General features: G+C 34.8%; 1 protein-coding gene across 7 annotated transcripts in view; it reads right to left on the bottom strand.

The window, feature by feature from the left end:
* The window catches only part of LOC145664593 (hexosaminidase D-like), a 108,798-nt gene that overhangs the window by 44,903 nt on the left and 47,146 nt on the right, over positions 1–16,749 (bottom strand). For all 7 annotated transcript variants that reach the window (XM_081731396.1, XM_081731400.1, XM_081731397.1 and 4 more), the window contains 3 exons: positions 11,193–11,247; positions 3,550–3,762; positions 967–1,131 (listed from right to left, as the gene is read on the bottom strand). In XM_081731396.1, the coding sequence (XP_081587522.1) occupies positions 967–1,131; positions 3,550–3,762; positions 11,193–11,247 (433 nt within the window). The remainder of the gene's footprint in view (positions 1–966; positions 1,132–3,549; positions 3,763–11,192; positions 11,248–16,749) is intronic.

Genomic DNA, 16,749 nt, shown 5'->3' with positions numbered 1-16,749 from the left:
AAAAAAAAAAAAAACCGGAATTATAAGTTTCTCAACTGAGTATGAAGTCGTGTGATTTCCTCTCTATAGACATAATCTCTTTCTTCTTTAGTGAAACTGCTCTACGGATAGCATTTAACTTTGTCAATAAAGTAAAGCAAGACCTAAAATGACACTAAAATTCCTCTAAAATGACCCTAAAATTCACAAAAATTGACCCTAAAATTTGTTTTTTAAACGTTTATTTCGTTAAACATTGTCATTTTTGAATATCTATTAGATTTTAGTTACCATTTCTGACTCGTTCTCAAAAGTTTTGTTTCAGTTAGTTGCAGTCTATGGATCAGTCCATTGAACGGCATTGTACGTACTGAAAGCGTCAATTCACTCCCGATTTGAAACTAGGAAACACACTTAAACAATAGAAGTTCGCAAGTGTAGACTGTATACATGAGAATAATAGATAAAAACCCCGTTTAAAATCTTTTTACGTCTTCTAATCCATTGTTAGTTATTCACCTAATCACATCCTATGTGGTAAATGATCTAAAACCATCTGTTTGGCCACCGACCAACCCCTACCCCTAGTCAACGAGCTACAGCTTAGTGTTCATTAGCTTCTTAGGAATGCAGTTTCCCACCCCAATAATCAGGAACCAGGAAAAGAGATAACTTCATATTTTTCAAATCCGTGAACAGTGCTCATTTTAAGATTTCCTTATGTACAAGAAAAAGACTAAAAAGACCATAAGTGACCTGAAAGTTACCTTAAAATATTAAAAAAATGACCTGAAACTTCAAAACGGCAAAAAGTGACCAAAAATTGACCCTAAAACAATATACTTTTAGAACCTTGAGTTGAAGGATAATGTTTTTATTTGAAGTTGCCTTATCATATGCGTAACATAAAAAAGTCGACTTGTCAACAAGATCCGGGCCCTGTTCATAACACATTAGAGTTACTTTACCACATTATCGTCAATATACCTCATCTGCTCCAATATGCAAGTACTGTAAGTCTTGATGGAAATCAACAACTTGTTTGATCATTGATTTCATGACATCTAGAGATTGTGACTTGGACGGACACATAGAGCTGGGATAATTTTCTACTTCCCGTAACGTACGAAACTGATCATGCTTCAGCAGAAACTGAAAAATAAACAAATAAAATAATGAAAGTACATGGTGGTTCAAAAAATGTAAAGTCATCCAAAAAATATATCAGAATGGTGTAGAAAATATGAAATGAAGCTTGTGAGTTTGAGAAGGCAGGATACACGAAGACATTGATGATCATATTCAAATCCGTCATATTGAACTTGGATCAAAATTCTTAAAAGAAAACCATAGGGTATGATACTATTTTCTGGTATCGCGTACTCTCAGGAAAACATCAGTATAATTATTTCTGCTCTATCTTTATTCATAACGAAATTATTTTTTACGCAGCGACCATAAAGTTATCTATGTCTTGTCATCCACTTAACAATGCTAATGTATGGTATAAATTTTACAATTACAACTAGAAAGACAATAATTGAAATAACAAAATTATATACAATCAAATACACATAGAATAGTAGTAATTAATCCGAGTATCCTATGTCACTTCACACGTACACACATACACCACACAACATACTAACAACTACAAATACGCGTATAATGTGATCAGAGTAAAATTGGAAGAATATAAAACAAATAAGAACACAGGAGAGTAGAAATAAGGATTTTTTCCCCTCAAATTTCAATAGGCCAAGACTGAATCATGGAGAGCCTGCTCAACCGACTTTTTAAACAGATGAATTGATTGTGATTGTTGTGTGTTAAGTGAAAGGTCATTTCAAGCGCGGATAGTGAATGAAAAAAAGTTTTACAATAGTTCGACGAACAGATGGAAAAAGAAATAAGTTTATTTACACCTAATCTTGTATTGTCTTCATGGCGAGCATTTAGTGGTTGTAATTATTGAAATAGATACGAAGATTGTTGAAAGCACAAAGTTTTGTAGTGAAGTGTAGATCTGTACAAATATAGTCTATCGGAAAATTTTATTAAAGCAAGCATTCTGCAGTATACAGTTAAATGATCTGACCGTAAATCGAATACAATGCATTTTGGATACCTTGCAAACGGTGTGCTAATTTTTTCTTTAAGTCTGATAGCGCTACATCGCAATATTCGGGGTGAAGAAATATTAGAGATTTTACGAGTAACTTACTGTAGTAGCTTTGTCTCTGTAGGCAGAATTTTCTTGAGTCATGCGAGGGAATCCAAAGAACCGAAAGCTTTTTCACATATAGCATTAATACGAGTATAAGAAGAATTACGGTCAATTGTTCCTATTTAATTCAATTATTACTTTCAACTGAACATATACACGTTATGAATAAAGAGAGAGCAAAAATAATTATTGATATCCTTCTGAAAGAACGCGCTAGCAGAAAATGGCATCGCACCCTGTGGTTCCCATTTACGAAATTTGTCCCAAATTCAATGTGACAGCTTTCAAACTGGCCGCCGAAACCTTCCCGTATGTTTGCTATGTTCTCCCATATTACACCAACAGGCTTTAATTTTGTATTTTCTACACCATTTCAATATTATTTGGATGTCTCTAAATTGACATTATGAAGTGAAAAAATTATCATTTTGGTATGAATAAAGACAGAACAAAAAAAGATTACAATGTATCTTTCCGAGAGAATGTGCTATCGAAAATGTTATCATACCCTACGGTTTCCATTTACGATTTTTTACTCAGATCAATATGGCGGTTACCATATTTGACTCCTCTTCTATATCTCGCCCACAGGTTTTAATTTAACATTATCTATATCGTTTCAATTCTTCTTGAGTGTGTCCACATCGTGTATATAAAATCACAAAGAAGATAAGTAAAGAATGAAATCATGTATAAGTATAAAACTGACCAGATCTTATTTATATTTGGAAACGCTGACTTTCAGCGATAAGGACTGAACGATCTCCACCTCATTTGATCAGAACACATTGAAAATGATCTGAAAGCTGATAATTACATTCACAATAGGAAAATACATTGTACCTTATCATTGCATTATGTATTATGAACGTAATAGAAGTTGTTTGAATCAATAGATCTTCTAAATAAAATTCGAACGGCGCATTTATAGTAAGTAACCTCAACATAACTTATATTTCATCTATACGTTACCAATAAATATACATTTGTTTCAAGATGTTATAATTGGATGGAAGAACCAGGATAAGTGAAACGAAGCGTTCATGAACATATTATACACATATAAAAATTAGTTTTGTCCACAAAATTTCCCTATTGTTTAATTTGTTATTATTAATTTTGTATATTTAAAGTGTAGTTAACATGGTGTACGTAGAGTTAATTAGGTAATTTCAACATGATTCTAATTTATAATTGTTGTTGTATAGAATATTTAATTACATTTGGTTTTAAAATGTACGTACTAACACAAGCTTCTATCGTAAGCAAGCGTTATGGCTAAACCTTATTACTCTCAACTACGTAAAACAATAGAGAACTTAAAATCATACACTTAACCTTACCTCGAGATGGCCGAATGTTTGTACAAGAGGCACAACAGTCAGACCAAAATGTGAGGCCAATTGGATAATTTTGCTAGCCTCATCTTCGGAGTAAACTCCTGTGCTTGAGGGTCCAAGAGACCCGACTGCTGACACATCCCCTCGATATGGGAAAGTATCTTCCCATTCAAGCAAAATTCCTGTTGCACCCCACAAATGGAACAGAGAAAAAATCTGAAATACACAGAAATATAGTACTTAAAATCCGTGAGAATATAAAATAAATATAAACGTGTACTAAAAGTATAATTTGCGTACAATTTCTAAAGTTGTTATTCATACACAAAAGAGGGGTATGTAAATGATTCAATTCAAAGAAATCATTACTGCATCAAGGTGATTTGGACACGAAAAAAAAAAAAAAAAAAAACATAAAAGAAATGAAGATTTTACTTTGGCGTTCCATATTTATAAGATATCAGCAAAGGAAGAGCAAGCAATGAAAGAATTCACTAAACAAAGGCATTGAAAGAATCTCGAGAAAACACAGGAACATGTTATCCGTCACAAACTCGTGTCGAGATTGAACGAGAAGCTATCACACTAAATAGTCCACTACTAACCAATTGTGCTGCCACAAAGAGATAAGTGAACAACGAAATTAGTATAACAGAAAGAGTGAAAAAAGTGACTGACTGGACCGGAACCCGAACCCGGAACCTCCGGCATTCAGTGCGAATGCGTTAACCACTACGCCACCCAGTCTGCTTCCGAGAATAGTCAGTCATTCTCTCACTCTCGAGGCTGGTGCTCTCACCTCGGACCACCTGGGTTGTACCACAAACCCCTGCTGTGATTGGACAATCCGAAATGGCGTAGTGCTTCGTGTGTAAACTAAAAAAATAGGTTGTTTCCTCCTTTCATTAGTATATATTGTAAGGATCCCCACATCACGACAAAAGCACATGTCAACACAACACGAGTTATTGATTATAAACAGTGAAGCATACGAGAAGCCGACACGGAAGACACCGAGGAAAGCCGAAGACGGGCCTGAAGAGGACAGATAAAAGCCCAACCATCGAGGGACCTGGCATCAGTCGACCAACTGATCGTAATCTATCCTAAACCCTGGAGGCTGCTATGAAGCGAAGGGGGCATCCTAACCACAACTAAACCCTGGAGACTGCTATGAAGTGAAGGAGATCACCTTAAACAATACCATACCTCGTGAAGGCTGCTATGAGCTGAGGTCTCCTAGAACCGAATTCTTGAGAACCCTAGAGGCTGCTATGAAGCTAAGGGGTTACCCGTACAGAACATTATAACCCACAAACCTTGGTCATTATAGAGACACTTTGTTGTTAGAACTTTTGTAAACACAAAAGACTTAATTTTATAATAAAATTGGTGAAGAGATAAAATCTCGGTCCATTATTGACTCTACACATAAAGCACTACGATATGAAATTACAACCGTCATAAGGTGCTCGGTATATGATGTCCAATCACAGCAGGGATCTGTGGAACAACCCACGTGGCCCAAGATGAGAGCACCGACCTCGAAAGTGATAGAGTGAGTGGCTGTTCTGGAAAGCGGACTGGATGGTACAGTGGTTAGCGTATAGGCACGGTAAGCGGAGGTCCCGGGTTCGACCCCCGGTCCAGTCAGTCACTTTTTCATGGATTTGGTGTGTAATATAAAAAATCAGTTGTTTTCTCCTTTCATTATTATATATGTAATTGGTATAATTATTTGGATAATCGTTTGTTTTTCATTCTACAGTTATAGTACGTATGTTAAAGGAAACTGGACCTCCCTAAATATCAAACCCTGAATCAAAGTCAAGCGTATTTCTCAGTCAGCTATTCGAAAAATCTTGAATTGGAAGACTATATATATATAGGGTGTTCCAAAACAACACCGACAACATTTGGGAGATGATTCCTGTCACCAAGATAAGACAAAAAGTATAGACCAACCTGGGTGCACAAATGCTTCCTTTCGGAGTTATAGGCTGCCGAAAACATGAAAAAATGAACTTTAAAGGTCCATAGTTTCAAAACTATGGGACCTTCCGTAGTTGGGTCAAGACTTCACTTAGGAATAATATGTGCCCTATCCAAATATCCAAGTTTCAGAATCCTGTAATACTTCCGCAACAATTTTTATAGAGGTAGTTGGTGAGTATTTCAAATTGTATGACCGTAGCCAAACTTCCCCTATAAAAATTGCTGGATGAGTACCTTAGGATTTTGAAACGTGGATTTTTGTTAGCGCACATATTATTCCTAAGTGAAGTCCTGACCAGACTACGGTAGGTCCCATAATGTTGGAGCTATGGACCTTTAAAGTTAATTTGTTTTCATGTTTTCGGCAGCCTGCAACTCTGAAAGGAAGCATTTGTGCACCCAGGTTGGTCTATACTTTTTCTCTTGTCTTAGTGTCAGGAATCACCTTCCAAATTTTATCGGTGTTGTTTTGAAACACACTATATATATATATATATATATATATATATATATATATATATGTGTGTGTGTGTGTGTGTGTGAAAACTTGAGTTACAGTTACGATCGTTTCATTCACATAGACAAGCAAACAGCAGAAACAAAATATGCATAAATCAAAGACAGTAAACTAAATCATGAACTTAAAAATTAGTAGCTTCTTATCAATACGACTGGATTCGTGCATCTTTTAAATACTAAAAGCAATACGAAAATGACATTATAAAAAGAGAGAAAACCAGAAATTTTCTGAAAAGAGCACGCATATATCTTGATAAACCCTAGTAACTACTAAATTAACAGATTAAAAGAAGAAAGAAACTAAAATTTTGTACGAAGAAAAAATCAACCGAGGGAAATCATTTTACATACTCTGCAACACCAAAACAGTGTTACCAACTCAGTATAAAGTTGTATTCTTATAAATGCCACTATGTTAGATTAACATGCCGTACGTGCCGTAACGTGCCGTAGTCCTAAAATTTTCACAGACTGACATAAAAGAACATATGACTATAGAAAAGGCTTTTTTTTTTTTTAAATTAACAATGTAAAACGCATGTATTATCATTAAAATATAAAGGCTGCAATTCCGTTTTATAGTCTAAAAGAATTTTACTATTTTCTGATAATACTCTTAGATAAACCACTCCATTAATAACGTAAATGGGTGTAGGTACGCACAAGAAACCAACCCACTCCAAGATGAAACAAAGGAAATCACGCTCAATGTAAGCCTTTGTGGTAAAGACAGGATGAAAATACGAATATCACAGTTAAACAAACTTTTCGAAGTCTAATCACTGATCAAAACAACATGAACTTCGACAAAGACAGAGCTCACGTATTTTTTTACATTTTTCTTTCTCCTCCGAACAGAGACACTAAACTCTAATCCTTCTACTTAATCTCTTGTGCTCGCAGTAGTGAGAAAAAACGGATATATTTTTTCTTCGCATGATCGATGTACTTGAACAGCTACTAAGAATAGGATAGAAAAGAAAATGGTTTAATCATTTTCATCACTGGAATTAAGACCTGATTAAATAAATAAGTAAACAAATATAAACGAAACAGAAGTACTTTACACCTTGAAACAAAAGGTATACTCTAATGACTAAGATTAAGCAGTGAGTGTACGAGTATACCACCCTATATCCTCGATTACTATTCTCCGTATAAGCACGCGTAATGTTCGTATCCAATTTTCTCAGACTTAAAAACAGGAAAAAAATATCACTCAGCCGTAATCTCTGCATCTATTGTTTGCATAGGAAGATTGTCATAAAATGCCATTCAACGGAACCCTTATCTTGCAAAACCACTTTTCTTTGTTCTTTTCGGTAGTGGTTATTTGCTTCTACGAACAGATTTTTTAAAGTGCCATATCTCGTTCAGATGGATATGAGCAAAACACAAGTATTTTTACACCACAGTCTATACGGTATTTCAGTCCGTCTGGTAAAAGGTTTTGTGAAAACCTTAGTTCAGAACGGAGAAATACAACAGTTACATAACAGCTTTCAATTTGTGAGTTGCGGAATTTGTAATTAGTAAGGAAATCGTGCAGCTACATAAGAATTCAGAGTTGACGAAAATGTGTGCGTAATTGGAACACACAGAAAGAACATTTGCACACCACAAAGGCTTACATTGAGCGGAAGGAAGGAAGGAAGGCAGGCATGCTTTCCGGTGTGTGCAGCGCAGTGCAATCTATATATATAATATATGCAGATTAAATCAAAGTATAACATTTTCAGTCTCTGACCTCTAACCTGGATCAGGTAAGTCTTACTATATTGAATGGGTTATACTTTTGTTTTTTGGAGAATTTGTGAGCAGTGGAAAGGAAAGCTAATTGATGAAGGCTGTAAATTTCTCTGACCCCAGGAAGTCTGAATACTTCGTATTCAAAGGATATGTAGATAGTATATTCTGCACCTGGAGAGGCAAGAGGGATAAGTAACTTGGTGGATCAACTCCAAAGTTACAAGATATGATTAAGTACACCATGGGGACATAAAGACCAGACCAGCGTCCGTCTCCACCGAAAGCACTAGAAACGGTATTAGTTGTTCTGTGCTTAAAACATCAGAAACTCTATTTAACCTATTACTTGCCAAAGCTATGCGCAATATTTTGGTTAATTGACTTATTTACAATGAGTGCGATGATATTACATTAAAACAGCTATTTTTAATATTTTTCTGGGCTTAGGTTCTTAACAAAAATGGGACTTTGGCATATCCCGTTAGCTATGACACTTTATTCATATTATGACAGTTCTGATCACATTATGCCCATATTAAAAAAAAAATAAAAAAAATGTTCCAGAAAAAACTTTTAATACTGACCCAAGATGGAAAAAAAAAAAGTTATATTCCACTCCTCTTTTGAATCTTAAATATTTATACTGACGTAGTTAGAACTAATAAAACAGTTGCAAGTTCAAATTCTTCACTTCAAATAATCACCGCAAGAGGTACACATCCGATCACAAAAACCAGACTGTCTTCCAGAGACTAAGTCCAAAAATTGAACCTAGATCCTTACGTCCCTCGGATCTTTGCTTACAGGGAAATTTATTTTCCCTACATTCTGACAGAGAGTAACATGCGTAGTCTTACAAGAGTAATAGACCAACTGCAGATTGCCGCCAAGTATATATATATATATATATATATATATATATATATATATATATATATAATTGGCATATAGAATACAATCATAACAGATTGCAATATATATAGGGTGTTGCAAAATTCCGTTTACAGCGCTTGGGAGAAGAATCTACACATAAAAACAACCAAAAACGTTTATGTGAGACTTGGTTAAATTCGGTCTCATTTCCGCGTTAAAGCTGTCCCAAATGGCAGCAAAACGACGTGTGACACCTCATTGCAGACAAAGGAAAGGTCCACCAATGGTGTCAGAAGCAGGGCGATAGGGACACAGCATAAGGAATTTCTCAAAGAGAGAGTACTGATGTGGACAAATTTACATGCAAAAAATGGATGCACAAGACGAGAAACTGTGAACCACACATGTACGATAAAAAAAAAAAAAGATTTTAGAGTTGAAACTTTCGAGACAAATGAAACAAAATTTCTGTTATGGTAAGGAGTTCTTACGGAAAATAAACCATCAATAAAGAAACCTCCAAAAAGAACATTATGAAAAAATTTCAGATCGAAAATATAACGTCTATCGGTTAAAGATAATAGGTGGAGTTCTTTGGATATACAAGACAAGCTCATGTCATTGAAATCTTTGAGCTTCCATAATAACCAGACTAGGAAGTTATTCTAATAGACACTATGCCATTAACAAAGTAATTGGTTTCATCGTTCCAAATTACCGTGCTATACTCCAAATGAAAATGCACATTACACATGTAGAGAATTTTACAATTAATAATATTTGAATAAGTTACTACTCCATGACGAATTTTAGGTCAAAGTCTATATTTCCTTTATAGGTATTTAAGAACTAGCAAGTAACACTAGCATTTTATTAGCAAATATAACTGACTCTTAAAGAATGAAATACTGAACAACTGATTGAAACAATGAATAAGTAGTTTCTTTGATTAACATCTTTCCACATTGCTTTCTGTTCAAGAAAATATATTAGAGACATAAATAATAATAATAAAATAAAAAGGAAGAAAGAAATGATTTTTTCTTAGTTTAACGCCCCATGGTTATGCCCTTTAGACTAAAGGAGACAGATGATTCATGAAAGTAACTGATCGTAAGGTTAAATTGTTTATGCTCTCCTACCGAGAATCGAACCCGAGACCACGTGCACATTAGAGACGAGACGACAAGAAGGATTTATGATTTGGTTTATTATGTATGATTTAATTTCTTGTATTATGTAGCTGTGACGTATTTATAATTTTCTTGTATCGATATTGATACATAAAGACGTGTGACACCTCATTGCGGACAAAGGAAAGGTGCAACAGCAAGTGGTCCCAAACAGTTTAGAGAAAGTAATGCCTGAGTGACACAATGGTGTCAGAAGCAGGGAGGTAGGAACGCGAGGAATTTCTAAGAAAGAAAAAAAAAAGGGGGGGTACTGGCGTCGACAGAGCTATATGCGGAAAATAGATGCAGAAGACGAGAAACGGTGAACCACGCATGTACAATACATAACCGGAATCACCGAGAGTGATCAGTGGCGCTACCGCAGGAGCCACGGGGCACTTGCCCCCAACAGTAAACTTGTTCTCCGAAGAAAGAAGAAAAAAAGTGTACTGGAGCAAATTGGTAATGCGAGCAAGGGGATATCCAACCATAACGCAGAGGGCCGCGGTGGCTCAGTGGTGGAGTGTTCACGTCTGGTGGATGGGGTCCTTCGTTCGATCCCAACTCGAGCCAAGTGAGCTTTGTGGTGGACAAATACCGTGTGCGTGGGTTTTCTCGGTGTTTTCCCGTTTCCTCACACTTTCTTCATTCCACCATTTCATTCATTTCTCATCATCACCGTCTCCTTTAGCCTAGCCGACATAATCGTGGGACGTAAAACTGAAAGATTTCATTTCATTTTTTCCAACCATAACACAGTCTGTCCTCAAACTCCCCCGACTACTGCTGTCAATGCTTACGAATTCCTATGAACAGTGTCGGAATTGCCTCGTTTGCGGGTGAGTGCCGTGAGAAAATCGGTTCCCACCGGCAGGATGTAGTAATAGGTTCGAGACTTGTATTTTATTTATTGTACTTCAGTTGTTGGGTCAGGGCGAAGGCACACGAGTGTACTTTGCTTACATTAGCATCACTCTTACAGTGAATTATGTACAGGATTTCATATTAATCAAAAATTCATAGAGTAAAATCTTTGAGACGGGTATTATAACTGAATCTTGTAAATTTGATGCCACTGATGGCAATTTAAAAAAACTTTGATTTTGAAAATTATCTTCGGGTTAGTTTCATTCATATTTAAACCATCTACGGAACACACACCACACCAAATAAAAATTAAAAAAAAAAAAGAAAGAAAGAAAGAAAGAAAGAAAGTAAGTTCTCCCAATTCCAAACAAATTACGCTAGAAGACAATTATCTTTATTTCCAATATTATTTAAGAGGTAGATAAATGAGTATTTCCTATCATGTTGCTACATGGAAAAATTAGATCATACCTTCTCCAAGTACGATACCTTCGGCGGTGCACCTTTTAGATCAAGATGTATCAATCTGAAACAGAACAAACAATATAATAATAAGAGCTATTTGATTTCATTAATATATAACAACACCTTTATAATCTTTACTTTGAAACTACCGGTACATGTTTTCACAGGTTTATTATTATTATTATTATTTATTTACTTATTTTCAATTACACAAATCTTCAAAGTGAAAATTATAATTACTTGTGATATAGTTTGACGTGTGGATTCGGAATTTTTTACGGTATTATCGGTAAAGTTCTGTAAACTTTTTGACGGTCATTACCCACCCTTGTTTATCCATACCTCATGTAAATAATGTAAGCAAGTCGAAATGCGTTGTCCAAAAATGTTGTCATATATTTGAAGTCCTAATAACTGTGATGATTATCTTATATGAGTTTGAGAGGTCTTTCTTTTTTACTATTCGCAACAATCATATGGTTGTGTAAATAAAGATCTTTAATAAAATAAAATAAATATAAATAAATAATGAAGATTATCATTCCAATATAGTGATATAATGATCAATGTAGCCTCCACTTTTTTTTATATTACTAGTATAAATATTTTTAAGTATTGTTACCTCCTATGTGATTAATTTCTTAAATCCTATTTGCACCAAAACTTCTTCTTACGTATGTCTTGACAATGTTGACAGCTATCAGTGAAAATTCACCGCTTAAAACGTTTGTTTCAACTTAACTATAACAGGACATTGAAGAGCAAGTTGAACAAGTTTTGAATTTATTATTCCAACATTTTAATATTTCTGTGTCGTTTATTTTTATTGATTTGCTCCGTCCACAGAAAAAAAAAAAAAGAAAAATGTCAATAATAGTATAATGTGCACATTAATTTTATGTGAATAACTTAAGTAAGAATCCTGCATAAATTATTCTTTTTAAAAATGCAAAATAAAAATCCCATAAAAAGATTAAAAAGAAATACTCATTATTCTGCTTTCTTTACATTTTGGTTATTTCAACTTTCTTCCAATAATACTAAAAACTTTACATAAAAAACATTAACCGACTGCAAACAAGCGTTAAAAAGCAGAAAATTTAAACTGATTTCAAAAGAAGTTACCTTTCACTTGTTTAGGTATTTCATGGGCTAGCTCGCAAAGCTATGAGCATATCGTAATAAAATTTATATAGAAACGCCGGAAATCATCCTCTTTCAAACATACAAAAAGAGAGAACTTCAACCTATGTCGAAGTTTATTATAAACCAAGAACATATATATAAACGAGTCGAATTGAGTACTAATTTTTTGAAGTCGGCTAAAAATCAATTATGATCCAATATGACTTTCTTCTTTTTCGATTTCGAAGTGACCAATTCCATTTCAAATCGTCCAGGCAAACCACAATTGGTCCCCAACATAGTCTCAGATTTAATTTATTTTTTTTATATGGGATCTACATGGAATATTATTAGACCTATATTTTTTTTTTTTTTTTTTTTTTGCTGAAAAAAATTTTTCCTTCGACATACAGCCTTCCAAAATGGCCGCCCTCCTCTCAGATTGCTCGAAAAACAGAAAAAACATGCCAAATTAAAAGTTTTGTTGTAGAGAAACGAGTGTACTTAGTAACGTAATCGCAATAGCAGGAAGAGTATAAAGTTGTATGTTTTGTTGGAGGGCCAAAATTCGTCTATTGGTCCAATAGGAATCGCGCAATTCACTCGCAATGTTGCCAACTTTGATGAAATTTTTGCTAACTTCAAACCTTTTTTTTCTGTCCTCACGAGCAATATCAACCATCTGCTTCTACCATCGAAATCTACTCCATAAGGTCTCTTGAAAATGTAAAGGACTTACGTTTCTGATTATTACATCCCACGTTATAGCATGATGAAAAGCTGAATATTGTATTAAGACGCCATGTTTGGACGACATTTTCTCAAAAAACCCACCTTTTAAAAATCTGAATTTTTTACATGTATTGGAGAAGTACCTAAGTATTTAAAATCCGTTAACCGTTCATGCGGCTGCAGCCCCTAACAGTCGCAATTAATTATTGAAATTTCGATTTTTGTACTTGCAATGTAAATATTTCCTATGGGCATTTAGGTCCTATACACAAGGCGATTTGAAAGGAGTATGAAAATTTTGAGACTAGAATCCTGACATCAAATCCAGTAGAAAAGTTCCTGTAAACATGAGTCAAATTCCGCTTCGCTTTCGAGTTACAGGGTTTCCAACTCGGGATCCAAAATCGGTTCGGAACAATAGAAAATGAAATATATATATTTCGCGTTAAATCAGAAACTGTGTGTTAAAGCTTTGATAAAGTTCAGAAAGTTGATTTGTATCAATATGATGATTTTTACGTGCGTTGCAATTCAGTTGGCAGTGTTGTTTTTGTTTCTTGGAACTTTTATTTGTTTCCAAAAGACACTACGTGGATTTTATTTGATATTTGGTATTCATTAGTGATTGCCTGCATCACATGAAGCATAATTTTCCCCACATTACCACAGTTTTCGAAAACTTACATGTATTTCATTAAAGGTTTATCTCGTGCGTTATTGATAGTTTGCAACATTACGTGTGAATTTCAGTTGATGTATGCCATCATTAGTAAAACCAAAATGTCGAATAAAAACTACGTCTGTGTAAGTTGTAATAATAATAATATTTTTTTTTCACCAAGCTGGCAACGTGGCTGCTTGCCGGGAAACAGAAAAGCACAAGAAGTATAGCAATTTACTTGACAAATATCATTCTGTCGCTATAGCCATCGAATCGGGTGGTTCATGGGGTCCCGAAGGCCTTAACTTCATAAAAGAAGTTGGTCACCGCGTTTATTTATCGTCAGGAGACGCTAGAGCAACCTCTTTTCTACTGCAACGCATCAGTATGGCAGTACAAAGAGGGAACGTTGCATCAGTTTTGGGAACGCTACCCTCTGGTAAGGAACTGGAGGAGATCTTTTGTCTGTAATCTCGGCGAAGGTTTGAGGATGCTGTTGCGAGGCTTATCACAATAACGTGTATCAGTGAATAATTATAATTTGATATTCTGTAAAATGTAAATTGTGCACTGTTCAAGGAATGTAATATTTTGTAGTTTTGCCAGCGGACTTAATGCAAAGTGGGTTCTATGTGTAAAATTGTTCGTATCTGGTTCCTTGCTATTCACGCGATATATATATACATACAGTATTTAGTCCTATGTTCGTTGGAATGTTTTTCAATTCATGTAGATTCCTTTGTTGTTGTTATGGAAAAATTATATAATTTGTGTATCATAAAAAAAAAAATTAACAATAACCTTCATATAATATTGAAAATTGTAATGTTTGTACAAACCTCCATAGAATATTTTCAATTTTTATTTTTGCTAAATTGCAAATACAATTATTTTCGTTAAACAATTAAAAATAAAACGGCATTTAAAAGAAAAAATAATAATAAGATGTGTATATAATAATAATAATAATAATAATAAGATGAAGAAGAAAACTACTTTTTATTATTGCAAAACCTCTCGTAACTCCACGCATCAAGTTCGAACTTAATCAAGAAGTTCTGCTGCAACCACGAAACAGTTTATTACGAGATTCGGTGTCGTGCACATCGTCCTAGTGTTCTCTGGAACCATGAAAATCGTTTTCACTGGTAACATGACATTGTAGTGCTTTAGTTACAGTGTTTGTGTGAATAACAATGGGGGAGTCCTACACAGAGAAAAATCCGTTCTCCGTACAGCGGTATATTGTACAAATATACGGTATCCTCTTGCTTACTATAGAAATCAGTACGGAGTATACGTTATCCGTATGCTACATAGGCACTGCCCTTAGATGTTACATCATGCTGTTGCAGGATGTCTGACATCTAACAGTTTTCCGTATATCACATGTATATACTTATGTTACCTTCGCCAGCTATATGTTATATACGTCCATTTGTATCTGAGATCCTGACCGCCTACATTGTTTCATACAGAAAGTACGTATAGATGGAACACTTATACAGAAAGTATTATAAAACATGCATTTTCAGTTATACGTCTGCTGTACGTTGTCCAAAAATTACAGGAATTACGCATGTAACCTATCTTTTTAAGTGCGCCACCTACAACTTTTTTCTCAGTGTATTACAGTAAGGACCGTATTAAATGTGTTGATTGTAACCGACCGTTTATCGGTTACATTTCTGTTCAAGTTGGCTCCTGTATTTTGATGTTTACCGGTTGTTCATGCAGCGTTAAAGTTGGTTCGTGTATTGTAACACTGCACCCTAGTGCTTCCAAAGATTCGTTTTGATGTTAATTTGTTTCGTTGCCAATGAAATAAATGGCACAAGAGGTGATTAGTTTTATATGCGATATGCAAAACACATATGAGATACGCAAACACACCAATAATTTACCACGAAAATTTCGAACTGTTTCTTTCTACAATTGCTTCGCGTTACTGTAATAATTCCACTCATGTTATAGCTTAATATAGTGAAATTTAATTAACACTTTTACTCTATTTCAATTTACTTTACCTTATAGAAATATCAATCCAGAACTACGATTGGAAGAAAATTTAACTTTTCATACTATTTCACTCCGTTGCTTTCCGTCGTTCTTTTGTTAAGAACGTAGCGATCATTTCTGGTTATTCCCGCAAGAGGGCATTCGGATCACTATTAGAGAAAACGAAATGCTAAAAGATAAACATGGCGGATCGAAACGCAGCCAAAATTCTTCGTTACCGGGGTGACTGGTAAATAATGACCAGAAAGGAGTAAGTGCATATTTCTAAATTATTAAATATAGTTCTCGGTAAGTTAGAAATTAGAAATATATATAGATATTCGTGATCTTTAAGGTTAGATTCTTGTATCGATATGTATTTATGGTAAAACTGTGTTAATTACAGTCGAAGATATAATATTTAAAAACGCGTTTATTAAGGTCTGGTGACGCGAGAAAGATGACGCAGTGAAACGCCGTTTTACAGTGTAAGAAGAACGATGGCTTAGGTCAGCTCCTCAAAACTTAGAAATTTCGTAACCAAAAGTGTAGAATTTTGGAAGTTAACCTAGTATAAATTATTAATTGGAATAACCTGACTTATTTTGGAAGAAAAGGAACACTGAGGAGTCTGACCGAAGTAAAAATTCATTGAAACAAGTTTTGGCCAAAAGCCATCGAGTATTACTTCCGCCATTACGAGTGATATGAAGTAATGGGCAGGAAGTATAATTGTTGAAGTTTATTTCATCGGATACTAGAACCAAGGTCCCATATTTAATAGGACGTGGGACTAATACCCGAGGAGATTGGTTTCGACGTGTGAGTAAATAGGTTTGCTAACCTATTACGTCCTGTGAAGCCAAAGATCCAGGTGACAAGGACCGAGAGGACTATATGTAGGAACCTCCATTAATTTGGTAATCTCTATCCATTTTATTTTATTTTCTTCTTGTTCCGATCATAAACAGATTCACTAATTCACCAAATGGAGTGCTTCGAAGTAAATATGTGTAGTTAAAGCAAAAGGCGTTACGCGTTTAGACA

The sequence above is a fragment of the Thermobia domestica genome, chromosome 11 (assembly GCF_964235325.1).
Source record: "Thermobia domestica chromosome 11, izTheDome1.hap1.1, whole genome shotgun sequence".
Classification (NCBI taxonomy): domain Eukaryota; kingdom Metazoa; phylum Arthropoda; class Insecta; order Zygentoma; family Lepismatidae; genus Thermobia; species Thermobia domestica.
The sequence above is the reverse complement of the archived record's forward strand: the minus strand, read 5'-3'. Positions and strand labels throughout refer to the sequence as shown.